Source organism: Lithobates pipiens, unplaced genomic scaffold (assembly GCF_037356315.1).
Source record: "Lithobates pipiens isolate NorthernLeopardFrog02 unplaced genomic scaffold, aLitPip1_a1.2 Scaffold_13, whole genome shotgun sequence".
NCBI lineage: Eukaryota > Metazoa > Chordata > Amphibia > Anura > Ranidae > Lithobates > Lithobates pipiens.
This window is the reverse complement of record NW_027507718.1, coordinates 322981421-322997573: the sequence shown is the minus strand read 5'-3', so window position 1 is coordinate 322997573 and position 16153 is coordinate 322981421. Positions and strand designations below refer to the sequence as shown.

At 39.5% G+C, this 16153-nt stretch overlaps 1 protein-coding gene across 2 annotated transcripts in view; it reads left to right on the top strand.

Moving 5' to 3' along the window:
* MAML3 (mastermind like transcriptional coactivator 3) overlaps window positions 1-13241 on the top strand; it is a 470120-nt gene extending 456879 nt beyond the window's left edge. For both annotated transcript variants that reach the window (XM_077476932.1, XM_077476931.1), the window contains exon 5: window positions 3281-13241. In XM_077476932.1, the coding sequence (XP_077333058.1) occupies window positions 3281-4239 (959 nt within the window). In that variant the 3' untranslated portion in view covers window positions 4240-13241. The remainder of the gene's footprint in view (window positions 1-3280) is intronic.
* Window positions 13242-16153: the final 2912 nt, after the last annotated feature.

The following is a 16153-nucleotide window of genomic DNA, read 5'->3' as shown; positions in this document are numbered from 1 at the left end:
TACACTTTGAGCCTTCTTCTTTCACTTTCTCCATTTTACAATTGACTAAGAGTGGAAGACAACTGTACGCAAAAAGCGCATAAAATCTGTATAGTGTGTAAGCGCCATTTTCAGCACTGAATATCTGGAAAAGGGACTCAGTGCAATGATAAATGTCTGCATGGTCACTCCTTCTGTGTCAGGCCAAGAAACTTTTTAGACTACCCTTGTATATACAGTACAGTATGTGTGAGATAGAGACCTTAGATTGTAGTTTCCTTGCCGTCAGGGGCTGATGTAAATTTACAGTAAGTAGATTGCTGCATAAATTACCAGTACTACAGTATATAAATGCCTGTAATAAATCATTAATAAGAAAATGAGAGTGAATCTCCACAACAAGGAAACATACAATAATGGGGGAAAAAACATACAGGGGTTCTACCCCTTTCTCATTGCATCCAAAACTTGAACAAAAGGATTGGTTGGAGATCTTGTTAAGTTAGCTGTCAGCTCTGCTCTTTGCTTTACGGTGAAAAGTCTTGTAGGTGAGCTTGAAAATGCTGCCTTATCCTTGCAGATTACATGAATAATATTTCTAGCATCCTTCTCCTATAAAAAAGAGCTTAGGTTAAAGTCTATTGGTTTGCCGCATCTTTTGGCAAAGAAAAGATAGAACAGTATTAATTTACCTGGCCTAGCCTCACACTGACTTCAGAGATATTACACTGCCAGAGCCATAACACCTGTGTCTGCTCCCCGTGTAAGTTATCCTGACTTTATGTCGCACACATTCAGCAATCTGGAGACAGTAAAGCCAAGATTGATGCTCCTGACCTCTTAGCTGCCGAAGGGATTACTGCACAGATCAGGGCTTTCTAGCCGCTGTATAATAATAATTCATCATGTCATGATAAAGCCTGCTGCTCTACCTATATCTTCATGCCACACAGAGATGCTAGGACAGAGCCTTCAATCACTGCAGTTTTATGTCTGACATATTCTCTGCTCTCCTACTCGGCATGTGTACAATAAAAGGTAAAGGAGCTGACTGTGAGTAGATCACAGGAGAAATCCCATGTTGCACCAAATTATCACTAACTTACTATTACAACACAAGACTTAATCAGTGAGTTCGTTCATTGCCGGGCTGATTGTACAAATGGTTGTTTAAAAAACTAGGGAGACAATTACTGTATTTTTTGTATAGATTGCAGTAATGATCGGTAAAAACTGACGCTTGATTTAAACCTCCTTCCAACAGTTTGGTGAGAGTGAGACCTCTGCTCTTCAGCTCCTGTATCATTATGATGGGTTCCCAATGTCCCTGTTGGAAATATTATTTAATTTATATTTACAGAAGTTGCTAAAAACACAAAGGTCCGCAGGAACACCCAAACTCCCAGGTGTATAGAGTTAAGCTAACCATACATGGATTAAAATTCGGCCGTTCAGAAGGAACCAGCTGAATTTTTATTCATGTATGGACTAGCTGATTGTACACAAGTTAATCTATGGACTGACTTGTGTACGACCAGCCTGTTGGGGTTTTCCTGAACAATGAGGGCCGCTGGCGATAGCTCAGCAGGAGGGATTTCCCCATCCACATGAAATGTGTGGATGGGGGAATCAGTTTATTTTTATTTTTTGTTCAACCCACTGGTTGAACGAAAAAAAAAAATCAGGTACTGTATGGCCTGCCTTAAGAATTCTGGCAAACAACTCTTTCTAAAGAAGTACAGCTTATCTTTGACACATGACAAGCCAGAGATTGGCCCATAAGGTGCTATGTAAAACTAAAATATCACTTTTGGGTGGATTGACCTCTCCATTAGATGGTTGACTGGAATCAAGTAATGCAAGGACCAAATCCAGTTAGACGTATATCCTGTAGAAAGACTCATTTATACCAGCCCGCAGTGTTTTTGTGTGCGGCCTGATGTTAGTTGTGTTACAACAGTGCGAGGCAGGTATTTTAATGCATCACACTGTTGACATTCTTTCTTCTTTTACTTTATTGAACTTTACTTTATTGAAGTGTCGCAAATTGAGCTGCAGTGCGGTGATATGCATTGCATTGAGTTGCACAATATAAAGTTGCAGCGTGTCTCCATTTAGACATTGGTCTCCTGCAAATGCAGGGCTATTGAAATGTCTAATTTGGTGCAACATGAGAATATTTACAGAAAACATTTCCTTCCAAATATCCAGTTTTGTAACATCATATCTGATATGATCACATTAAAGAATCTCTTTCACTGGGGATAACTGCTCCAGGTATGAAGTGCAGGCACCAAGGGAGGGGTACCAGTATATACCTCCCAAATATTCCCACATGACTCGGGCAATGCTAGAGCATTTCCTAGTACTGAAGCTTGCCCATCCCTTCCTACCTGCTGCACATTCTTACTGGCCAATGAGGCTGCATATCAGAATTATGAGACAGTAGTAATGTGTGCGGCCAGGGCTTCGCTGCAAGCTCCGATACTACCTGGAAGTGTTGGAACTTTGTGTGCCAAAATGATCTGGCAGTGAGCCATGGCATTGTGGTTTGGGAGGCTCCTCTAGGTACCAGAAAATTGTAACTGCAGCAATTTGCCTCCCCCCAGGACTGAATCTCTTTAATAGAATGCATACATGCCTTATTTAAAATAACCATAGGTGTAAAGAGAAATATACAATTTATGTCAATGCTTTTGTTTTAATTTGGACAGTGTTTGTTTGATTAACAATTTGGCACAAAACCAAACTAACAAAATAATGTGAGCTCAATTGCAGATGGGTAACCAGAATCTCTGTAGCCAGCTTTACTGATTATCTTCTTAAATACATCTTAAGAATGAGATTGGTCTTCATCTTAACACAGCTTCATGATAGGCAAGGACAGGGAGCTATGCTGGTATTACAGCAATCAATAATCCCTGTCACGGAGACCCTCCTATAGATTTCATCTGATTCGCTATTGAACAAGGTTAAACATGTCTGACTACACATCATAAGGCCAGCACAGCAGGCAATTTTCCTATTATATTGATTTTTACCTTCCTCCTTCTTCCTTGACTGTTAAGAAATCTTGCACTTCAGATTAATGGCCTAACTGTTATTCAGAATTCAGTTTACTGACACTTATGGTGTTTTTCATAGAACATTGATTAGTAGCCATGCAATGACATTTCAATAGCCCTGCATTTGCAGGAGACCAATGTCTAATTCAGTAAAGACAGTTAAATAAATAAAAAAATGTGGTTATACATAAAGTAATGGAAATATTTCATATCTTCATTGATTTCTTTTTATATAGGATCACCACAAGACATTGCAGTGGCTCGAAACCAAGCAGCACTTCAGAATATGAGAGCATCTCGGATGATGGCCCAAAACACTGGTATGATGCCTATGGGTCCTTCACAAAACCCAGGAACAATGCCTACTGGGCCTCTCCAGCCTGAAATGGGAATGGCTCCCTATAGCAACACATCATCAAGTCAGCCGGGAATGTATGGCATGAACGCAGGAGTAAACCAAATAATGCAGCACCCAAACCAAAACTTAAACATGAGCCATGGTGCTGTACAGGGTCCACGGCAACCCAATTCTGGACAGGCACTAGGCATGGTTGGTGGATTTGGTCAGAATATGCTTGTAAACTCTGTGATGCCTCAACATCAACAAATTAAAGGACCTATTGGTCAACCCATGACCAGATCTCAGGCTCCAAGACTTCAAAACATGATGACATCTTTACCGCAGGGTGCACAAAATTGGACTCAACGTGGATTACAAGGCATGAGAACTAGCGGTGATATGGGGGCTTATAACAATGGATCAGTTTATCCAATGCAGTCAGGACAGTCAAGGATAAGCAAACAGCATTTTCAACAAGGGATGGGCCAGAGTGTTGTTGACAGCACAGGAGCAGTAAGAGCCCTAAACCCTGCAATGGGCAGACAAATGATGCCATCATTACCTGGACAAGGCACCAATCAGCCAAGACAACTTATGTCTGGCATGAACACTGGAGTCCCAACCATGACGGGATTTAATCAGGCTCCACAGCAATTACCCCCTGCAAATTTTCCTCAGAGTAACCAGAGTCAGGCATATGACCGGAATCAAGATATGTCATACAGCTACTCAGATTCCAGCACTGGACCCTTTCCAGGTCTACCAGATGGCACAGACCTTGTAGACTCAATTATGAGCAGGGGGCCAGGAGATGAGTGGATGCAGGAACTCGATGAGTTATTTGGAAATCAGTAAAAAAAATAATCGGAACAATTACAATGTGCTAAACAAAAAAGGACAGCAGTCACAGCACCCCATCTATTTCTTTTCTGTGTAGATAAGCTCAACTGCGGGCAGTTACAGAAGCATTTGGTGGGAAAGCAATGCTGTCAAGGTGGGGAGAAGGTTGTCTTATAGTCAGTAGCGTAAGATGATAGATGTTAATGGTAACGGTGATGTGAAAGCGTTTGGTTTATCCCATTATCACTGGCTTGGATTCATGCATTACATACAAGCAGAAGACAACAGTGTGGCCAAATATCTGCATGGTTACCCACAAGTTTGATAAGGGTCTTACCAAGGAAGCAGACACTTCCATTACAGTAAATTAACTTATTTGATTTTGAAAATATAAATGGCTAACGGGTTTAGCCATTAAATATCTTGCTTTAAAATCAGACAGGGAGGCAGAGTTACAAAGTGCCACATTTCTACATTAGAGTACAAGACAGGAAACAGTAAAGATATATATACTACTCAAGAATTGAGAGAGCTTATAACTATGGCAGGATCCTAAAATTATCACAAAATAAAGTTCAGTTTTATGATGTAGAATATACATTGTATAGCCTACACATTAAAGTGTATAAACTGGCACCACTATACCAATATAAATATATATGTATTAGACTATGACTGAGAAGTTTTGCCTATATAGTAGGGTATAGTAATAAAGCATCCTTGGTCATAAAGAAGTGAACTTTGCCTAGAGTTAGTCCCACCTCTGCAAAATGAGCCAACTGGATAATCCCACCATTTCTCCACCAGTTCCTGAGTCCATACCCAGAAATCTTGGACTGTTGGCAAGTATTAATTAAGTATTCTTCAGTCACAGGCAGATTGTTTGAGGGTGATCAGCAAAGCCACGAATAGTAATAAAATGACTCGTTAACAGCATATTTGGTTAATTATTTCTTTTTAGCTCAAAACATTTGAAGCATTTTTTAAGATGAAATTGAAAAACATACTGTGGGGAATTCCAGCTTGAGCATTTCAGCATGGTATTGCAGCTATTTCCTACGCTGCTGCTAGGACAATTAACCTTGGTGCCAAAACGCAGAAATGTTAGATTTCTTCCCCAAGTCACTTTTCAAAATTTTTAACTTTGAACCAAAAAAACTTGTCTGATTTTTTTAATATGACTATATTGTTCTCTGATGTTTTTAACTAGTTACATGAAAGGCACAATTGCAGATGGTTTTATTTATTTTAAACCGATAGGGATAGTTGAACACAAAAAAAACTGAAGCAAAAACAGAAAATATCCTCCACTAAAAAATAGGTAATGGAGAAGCCTATGAGTTAAATCATACTTGCATTTACATTCCTGGTGTGTAGATTCATACAGCATTATTATTGCAGTAGATAACTATTACCACTTTAAGGATCTGGGTCTTAATGTCAGGCCTGCAGGGGCAAAATCTGTTCCTCCATCACTCCAAGTACAACATTGAATTAGCATAAATCAAACTAACCCAGTCTTGTGTAAAGAAGTAAGCCTGGGCCTCCCTTAGCAGCCTTCCACCACCACTTACCATTATCTTTTATTTATAGCCAACACCAGCAACCCCTAACAACTCCAATTTAACACTTTTCTATTCTCCTTAAATAACACCTGCCTATAATGTATGGGTAAAAAATTAAATTTGATTTACACTTTGCAAGATACTTACAAACCTAAAACTAATCCAGTTGCTGCATGATTATGATAGTCAGGGTCTCACTACCCATGCTTTCATCAATTCATTTCTATTCAGAGTCCCAGTAAGCATCTTGGATACTAAAAACTGTTTCATAAAGAAATCGATGAGTGAAATCATACTTACATTTACATATTTGTTGTGAAGATTCATACAGCATCCTTGTTGCAGTAGATAACTATTGCCACTTTAAGGATCTTGTCTTAACGCCAGGGCTGCAGAGGCAAAATATGCTTCCTCCATCACTCCGGGTACAAAATTGAATTGACATAACTTGAAGTCCCTCAGTTTGGGACAAAGTTTGAATTCCTGCTGAACCGGCCGAGATTCGGACTGTTAATAGGCAGGCTGAATGTACCAAGTTGATCTATCAATTAGGTAAAACCAGACTGCCGCATTCTCTTGCGATTATTGCTGGTAGCTGCTATAGCCACTGGCGATAATCATAATAATTGCTCCCCCCGCCCACTCCCACCCCTCCGCCAGGAGCAGATAGCATGACAGGAGAGATTCTCCTTTCAGCACTGTCTATGTTGATGGGGGAATCATGTGAATTTATTTTCTGCAACCCGTGGTTGCAGGAAAGAAATATGCACTGTGTATGGCCTGCCTAAGTCCGAGCCTCCCTTAGTAGCTTACCACCACCACTTAACCATTCTCTTTTATTTATAAACAACACAATCAATCCCTAACAATTCCCTTTCAACACCTATCCACCCTCGTTAAATAACAACCACCTATTACATAATGTATGAAATAAAACTTAAAGGTGTCTTCCACCTTGCAAAATACTCACAAACCTAAAACTACTCCACTTGCTGAATGAATATGATTGTCAGGGTCTCACTACTCATACTTTCACCAATTTATTTATATTTGGAGTCCCAGTAAGCAGTTTGGATACCAGCAGTGTGCTCAAAGCTGCTTGGCATCCACTAAGAAGAAGCTCCAGCATTGAACATTCACTGAAAGCTTTGAATTCTGGAGGTATGTTCTACGGAAAGAGGCAACTCAGCTCTGAGCAACCTTATAGAGTTCCTTATGGAGACACTAAAATTAACTGATTGACAGAGGTATAGACAGAGCATGGCCCTTGCCAATAACTCAGCAAGTGAAGTTTCCACTTCATAGCTAAAAAAAGAAACCGTAGACGTATGGACCATGAGAATCATGCACCCACAATGGTGTACCATAGTAAGATCTTGTAATATGCTATCATTGTGCTTTATAAAGTCGTCACATACAAGGTATGTGTTGCAAAATCATCACATTATCAGGGGATTGGAGGACATAAGAACCTGATTTGCCAATGCCAAGCAACCAGGAGGTCCTATGGCGCCTATAGTAGCAAAGGTCTGGTAACACTTGTTAGCCCTGTTATTATTGGCTAGATGTATTGCAAAGTTGAACTCTTTAAGCCCTTGTACACACGGTCGGAGATTCCGACAACCAAATCCGTCGGAGTAATTCCGACGGATTAATTTCCGGAAGAGGTCCGGAAGTGATGTTGCATACACACGGTCGGACTAAGTTGTTGGAAAATCCGATTGTACATAACGTGATGACGTTATTTCATTACGACGAAACTACGTTCAGGCTAGTAGCCAATAGCTTTGGTCTAGGAATTTGATCTGAGCATGCGTGGCACTTTGTCCGTCGGAGTAGGCTACACATGATCGGAGTATGTCCGATCGGAGCATTTTGTCAGAAAATTTTATCGGCAAGTTGGAAAAATTGGTCCGACGGATATTCCGACGGAAACAATCCGATGCTGACCGCACACAATCGGAATTTCTGACAAAACGGTCCCATAGGAAACATTCCGACGGAATCTCCGACCGTGTGTACAAGGGCTAATACAGAAAAATTCTGTGCATGTAATGCCTTTGCAAACCCAGAAATTGCCCTGCCAAAGTAATGATGACATTACCATTGTGCTACATATAGCCTGTGCATAATAAAGAAATGTAGGTTGGAACTAGCAGGTCCAACTATGGGAGGCTGACAGCAGAAAGCCTCGCTGAGGCGGACACAAGACTTACCCTGCTTAAGAGAGAGACAACAGAGACTAGTCTTTATCACAGGAAACCCTTGCACAAAGGCAAAGTGTAGAAGCTGTTTCATGCTGGATTTCTGCACAGAGTTTAAAGAAATACGCAAAGAACACAGAGATTCAAGTAAAAATACACATAGTTTTTGTATTTAGACAATATTTTGCCAAGATATCGGCTTTAAATTTGATCTTTAACAGGCTCAGTTCACCAAAACTGTAAATTTTACAGATTTTTCAAAACCTACTTTTCAGAAGCATTTTCTATATTCTTTCAGCTGTTTGTAAGACTACAACAAGATATATGGATGATGCATTCTTCTTAAACCACAGCTAAAATCATGCTTATTGTCTGAGTAAATGATGTCGCAGGAGTTAGGGTTCCATCTGTAATTTTATATGCTGACACCAGAAACTGATCTAAATACGTTATATATTATTGCTATTAGATGTTTTCTGAGATACTTAAAAGTGAAAGGTTACATGAATATGCAAAGCAATATTGTCTTTTGAATTGTCTATATTCGTAATGGTAACACCAGGCTTAAATTATTATTTTATGCCAGATTCAAAATCAGACACAGTTTTTTTTTTATATATAAACAAAGCTTGAAAATGCTGCTATGTAAGGGAAGTTCAAAGTGATAAATGCTTAAAATTAGTAGGTATAGCTCCTTATGCTATTCACAGGGACACAGTAGAGACAGCTGTTTTAGGGGCTGAAGTAATATTTTGAACCACATACTGTTCATTTTTTAAGTTCTGCGCACATGGGCCTTAAACCAATTAATGTCCAATGTGGCCACATACAAAGGGATCGCTGGTGTTGTATACCGAGGTCAATAAAGATCTTCTAATCATTTGCCAAAATGTCTGATGATGAACCTATCACTGTTATTTTTTCTATTGGGTGGAGTGAGGCAAAGTTAAATACCTTGTGGGTTTTCCCTAGGTTTCCAGAACCATGGAGGGTAGAAAAATATATGCTTACTGAATATCCGATTGCGGATTCAGGAAACAGATGTGTTGCATCACCTGCTTTCTGCTGGAAATAGACTGATAACATTTAACTGAAAACCTAATATAAGCTTGTCAAAGCTGGGGATGGTCCAGGAGCTGTATTTGCAGATTTACACCGGAGTAGTACTGCTTGGACCTTGAAGAAGGGAACATACCTCGAAAGCTTGTCCTGAAAATTTGCATGTTAGTGCACATAAAAAAAAGTATCATGGAAAGTACTTAATTGTTTCTGTGGCTTCGAAATAAGTTGCCTCTGGAAACAGAGGCAGGTTGGCTTGCAAAACACAAAATAAATTACAGGAAAGCAGTTACAGCACTTTTGAATTAAGGGAGTTGTAAATCCTTACGTACTGTATACCCAGTGAAGTGAATAGCCTCGGGTGATACACAGAGATCTAACAAATCGTCCTAAATACTGTAAGTTGCACCTTTTTATCTTTCCCCTACATCCATTCAAAGTGCAGAATTTACACTCAGCTCTGAAAAGCAGGGGGTGGAGTGCTGACATCAGTGAGGGGAGCTTTGAGAGCTGATTGGAGGGAGGAGACACATCCCCTTCACACAGAAACAGAGCTAAGGCTGTCAATCATATGGCGCTCCCTCTCCTGTCACCCTTTTTCTCTTGGTGTCAGGAAAACTTATAGCAAAGGAACGAGGCAGCTGGCAGAAATAACACTTAGTGCTCAGAATTGAGACAAGTACACAAAAATATAGAGGGGTATGCTTTGTTTATATTTCATGTCTGAGGTTTACAACCACTTTAAATGTCTATTGCAGCAGGAAAAGCACACAAACATTAAAACATCAGAGCTCAATACTGTACAGCCACAGCCAATCTAACTCTGCAGTGGCGGTCCAGATAAGACTTGCATCTGTTTTTAAAAGATGTGCAGCTGGTTTGAAGAACTATGTGACGTTAGATCATTTTGTAATGTGATATTATCACAACCTGTTTCACGTAAAAGGGAGCTCACATATCAAAGGTGACCACAACAAGGCAACGCAAGGAGTATATAAGCGGTAACAGTATGCCCTGAGCAACTCCCAAAGGAAAGGAGGTGCAGATGAGGGGCGTGCAAATTATGCTAATCTCCACATCCTCCATTCTGTAAACCACTACTTCACAGTTTTAAAAAGGAAAGCGGATTTTGCTTTGACACGTCACGTAACCATACTGGCCTCCCCCCAGAGCATTTTTCTTCTTCATTCATTTTAACTTTGCTCTATTTGTTTCAGAGTTCTGAGCACAACACACATTTGTAAAGCACATCACTGTGCTAAATAAATGTTTTTTTTTTTTAAAAGTGGTGGTATGGTTATTTCACTATACACTAAGCCCTGGTTCATATTGATGCGGTTTGGCATGCAATTTCGGTGGCAATTTCCGACAATGGCAGCATCCAAATCAGTGCAACGCTGCATTTGCGATTTCCTTTCTTGTAACCACAGGTTGGGTACATTCACCACTTGGGTATATTCAGCCTGCTCATACATGGTGTGAATCTTGGCCTCTTCGTGCTGAGATTCGAACCATATATGGCCTTGCTTAAGCTTGGCAAATAGGGCTCTTTCACTCTTATGCATATGCAGTCGCATGTATGTTTGACAAGCATAATTGCATGCATTTATGTATGGATTTGTGTGAAAAGTGTAAAGTTTTCTTCATTAATTATTCAAAGTGAGGGAGATACATTCAGAATAGGGATTTGCCATGGTAAAGATACATTAAAAATGCATAAAACTGCGTGACACATGCATTTTGAGCATCTACTGTTCATGTTAGCAGAACTGCTTAAAGCTGGTTTCATACTATTGTGTTAATGCTAGTTACCACAACATGTATTAACACATGGCACTTTATGCAGTCCATTGTCATGCTATACTATCTGCGCTAAGTGGAACTACTTGAATAATTAAATATTTGACAACAGCTGCACTCACTGTATTGCACTTATCACTAGCAAAACAAATATAAAAAGAAAAAAATGTTGCTATGTCCTTAGAGGTCTTTGAATGCATAAATTAAAATCATATAACAATAATTAAATTAAGTTTTCTTATAACATAAGTAATTATAAAGTGCATAGAAAATTCATTAAAAACCATCCACCACATATACTGTATATACCACAAAAACTCATCAAATTAATAATAAATATATAAATAATTTTTAAAAATGCTCATTGCGCAATGTCCATAAATTAGTGTAATTTATTAAAAATAGTTATGCTCATAAGTCTGATACAACAATGGGCAGTCAGTAAATAATGTCGTCCTACGCCCCGGCGGGCGTGCTGATGTCACCGCTACGTCCTCCGCCCAATGTACGTTTTGTCATAGGAGACGTTGTCACTGGAACAACGGAAATCACACTTTATGATAACTGGTGCTATGATATCACTTAATTTGATTATTTCATTATTATTGTATAATTTACATTTAAGTATTCAAAGCACCCTAAATGACACCGCAACATTTTTTTCTTTTCATACTTATATTGTCAGTCTGACACATAAATTTATTAGGGGGTAATGGACTGGCATTGCAGGAGCCCACATGTGGCGAGGTAACGCATATATTACGTAAACAAAATAAGGTGTGAACGGGCCTGAATGGATTGCTCCAACACAGCATGTTAATGCGTGAATTACCAAGCATTGGGGTGCATGCGGTAATACATGTAACTACAGTACACAAAAATTCAGTTTGTCCTATATTTTAAAAGAACTGCAGATGTAGATGAGAAGTAACCACCCCAGAATGTGTGGAATTTCTACTGGAATGCTATATCATGCCATAAACTGCATGCAGTTTACTAAATAATAAAGGACCAGCATTAATAAATACATATATAGGACCAGCAGTGGTCAGTGTCTCAGTCTACGAATATGTCTGGAATTTTCTTATAGATTGTTCTGGGACGATACCCAGTGAAGCGAAAGATTTGTAGGGCCCAGTAGTCACTCATCACTCTGCATACACAGAAGATGAGGAACGCTGATGTAAGTACAAACACCCCCAGGTCCACAGATCCCAATGAGAGTTGTTATGTAATAAAGCTGGAGACATTTATGATTCGAAGGGTTGATGCTTGGTGGCCTACTGCTTGTCACCTTTTATTTTCCATACGTATACCTATGTGAAATCAGCCCATAAAACCATTGCCTCTACTGTGTTTAAAGTTGGCTATAATTAGTAGAACGCCATTAAAAAAAATTTAATTTTAAGAACGTTCATTAATTTTCTAAATAGTTAGTGGAGTCAAATCGATGTTCTTCTTCGTCCACATGGGAAAGTTGGAAGGAGTGGAATGGAAAAACTTTTTCGAACTAACGAATTTCTAACGGCGAATGTGGTTTTCATTCAGGAAATCACATTCAGTCCGAAACTGAATGTTAAAAGCAAATGAATTGTTGAAGTAATTTAGAATGACATTTATCCATTGATCGATTGTACAAATTATCTTCGTACAAATGTTTGCTCAAAAATCTATTAGTGTATAGCCAGCTTAAGGAGATATCTACCAAGTGAGGGAGAAACAGGGGAAATATCTAACACTGCCAGACCACAAAGAATTGTTCCTGTTAGTAGTACATCGTCACACACGAATGGTGGCAGGAAGATACAGTGGCATAATCTGCGGGTAATAGAAGAACGATCTCTAATGATATTTTAAAGCTTCCTCCAAATAATCTTCATTGGGACCAAGTCATATACAGAGGAAGGTTAGATTTCTTTTTTTTTTTTTTCTTCTTTTTTTTGTTTAATTATGGTGCTGATGTACATGTTTAAAAAGGTTATCTGTAAATATCTTTTTACAAAATGCAGATATCACTGGGTCTATTGTCTGCACATATATATAAATAAAATAAATATATATATATATAAATAATTCTATACATATATATATATATATATATATATATATACTGTTTGTTTAAAATAGAGTATTTTTATTTCTTTCTCTGACTCATCATCAATGCGGTGGATTTACACTTCAGACAGCATTTCATTTTAAATCTGGACTGTACAACTTACAACAACCTTCGCCATTCAAAGCCGATTTTTTTTTTCTTTTTTTTAACGTTTTCAGATTTTCTATCGGATTGTTTCTTGAAATTGTAGATTAATGGGCTGTAGAAAAAAAGTGATATTGGCATACCACTTTTGATGAAAAAATACATTGAAATAAAATGTTATCTAAACAATTCAAGTGTGTTTACTCTGAATGATCAGTTGCATAATCTGTTGTCTAATAATTTCTCATGCATTTTTAGGTAACTTTATTGCACATCAAAAAGATAATGTACATAAGATTTTTGCAAATGTACTAAATAAATCAACATAAAAAAATAAAAAATTAAATTAAAAAAAAGGGGATTGAGCAAACATTGCTCAGGTATCACAACAGAAGAGGTGTAACGTGTCCATTGATTACACATGGATCATGGACCGAAGCACCAAACATGTCGCATTGATATTTCTACAGGCGTAAAACAGGTGTCATTCATATAATTGTATATATTAATACAATAATCAGCATGGTAATAGATTTTTTTTGCATAATATGAAACTAGATACAGGAAGAGTTGGGTGTTTTTAGAGAGTGACTCATCAATATAACCAAGAGGGCATCTTAAGGAGTTATAAATATTCGATATTAAGGAAATTGACCTGATATAAGTGATGACTTCAAAACAAAACGCTCTGATTGGTGGACCTTTCCCGCACCATATGGTAAAATGTACCATCCTCTGGGAAACATCTATAGCATGCCGTAGAGGGTAAACTATGTAGTTGAAAAAGGAGACTAGGGATATAATATTCCCTGTACAGAAATGTGGTCTGATTAACTTTGTCCCTAGAGAAGATAACTGTAGGGACTTTTAAAGGAAGGATTTCCTGCCATACCTCCTCCATCAGTTCTGGTTTATACGCACGCCATTTAGATTCACTGAGATTAAGTCTAATGGTATTATAATGAAATAAATTGGAGTAATAGTTAGATATAAGTTTGGAGTGAGTTGGGCATCAACGCGCACAATGCAAAAGTTGTTCCAAAGGGGAAGGTTGTATAGAGATGTTTTATAAGCCAAATTGGGCTGCGCCTGTATGTCTTAATTGAAGATATCTAAAATATGCAGTAGGGGGAAGGTTAAAGTCTCTGCGAAATTCAGGGAAGAGCAGAATGTGTTTGTTGGGAACAAATGGGATATCAGTTTCACTCCCCTCCTAAAAGTGTTATGTAAAAGATACTGTATGAAGGCAGCCTAGGTTCGATCTTTTTCTTTCTCAAACATTTGAGAGTAGCCATCGACTAAGTACCAGTGTTGTGAACATGTCTAGGAGAAGAAGGATAAGCAGGCCTAGGCATTCAGACTGAATTACAGAAATGGTCTATATTGCATAGTTACATTGGCCCAGCTTGGCACCAATAAGTATGCATAGCTCATACCTGATGGGTCTCTGGGGAAGCTGAAAATCACTGTAGTCAGCACCACTACAGTGATAGCCCCAATCTTCTGAGTCCTGCTTGGCTTCCATCTTCCTTCTGCATACAGAGCATAGGCGGTTGCTTGCTTGGTACTGCCACCGTTTGCGGCAGTACCAAGCAAGCAATGCCTGCAAGGCATTCTCTGATTGGATGATCCACAGTAATCTATGAATGACAGAAGTGCCAAGTGTGCCATCCCTTGTAGGCAGAGGAAAAGCTGCTCGCACAATACACAGAAAATTGCAGCTATCGCTGTAGTAATGCCATCTACTACAGAGATTTTCTACCCTGTGGCCTATCAGGTATGAGATTTGCATATTTACGCTGTGCCAAGCTTTACCAATGTAACCATGCGATACAGATCATTTCCGGAATTCAGCTTTAAACTTGTTTATAAACTACCCAAAAGGGCATGTTCTGATCTATCTTTTTTTTTAATCTGTGCAAAGGATGATGTTAAAGCACTCTGATACTCTCTAATTAAACAACTGTCTAATATTTTTTAGGATAGTATCTTTACCTTCTGTTAGGCCTTCTACACTTGGGTTTCAGTTGGTTTAAGGGAGAAGTATGACCAATGCTCTTTTGGCCACACTTCTCCTGTAGGTCAAAGAAGTGCACTTAGTTCTGCACTCCTGCGACCCAGATTCAGCCACCAGCTAAAGTTCGCTGTCAGCTGATGTCCCACCAGACCCGGCTCTAGAGGGTTCCTAACAATAATGTCAGGATACACGAGATGCCTGACTTGCAGGGGAAGGCTGGCAGCCTTAGGCCTGGGGGGCAAGTCCAGTTTTTCATTATCACAAAGGTGGGGGGGGGGGGCAGGGAAGACAATGTGGCCATCCAGGGCCTGTGGGGGACTTTTACTACCATGGCCTTCAGGAACTAAACCGCTAGCAAGTCCCTGTATGAATCCCTCAGAGCTGAGGACCTGACCCCTCCTCCGCAACTAGTGACAAATTACAATTGGCACAGGGGCTGCATCTGATGGGCATAGTGGCTGCATTTGATCAGCACAGTGAGGCTGCAATTGATAGGCACAGTGGCTGCAATTGATAGGCACAGTGGCTGCAATTGATGGGGCACAGTGAGGCTGCATTTGATGGGGCACAGTGAGGATGCATTTGATGGGACACAGTGAGGCTGAATTTGATGGGGCACAGTGAGGCTACATTTTATGGGGCACAGTGAGGCTGCATTTGATAGGGCACAGTGGCTGCAATTGATGGGGCACAGTGGCTGCAATTGATGGGGCACAGTGAGGCTGCATTTTAATGGGGCACAGTGAGGCTGCATTTTAATGGGGCACAGTGAGGCTGCATTTGATGGGGCACAGTGATGCTGCATTTGATGGGGCCCAGTGAGGCTGCATTTGATGGGGCAGAGTGGCTGCATTTGATGGGGCACAGTGAGGCTGAAATTGATAGGGTTTTTTTTCAGTATTTTTTAGTTTGCACTCCCCCCCCCCAAAAAAAAAAAAAACATTTTGAGCACAAGCCACCACCGACAGAGAGAGATATTGCTCCAAATTGTCCACACAGAGAGACCACTCCTCAAGAAAATTGCTTGATTCCTTTATCAACATAGTAACGCCTTGTATACACCACACTCAATCCAGCGAGTTGA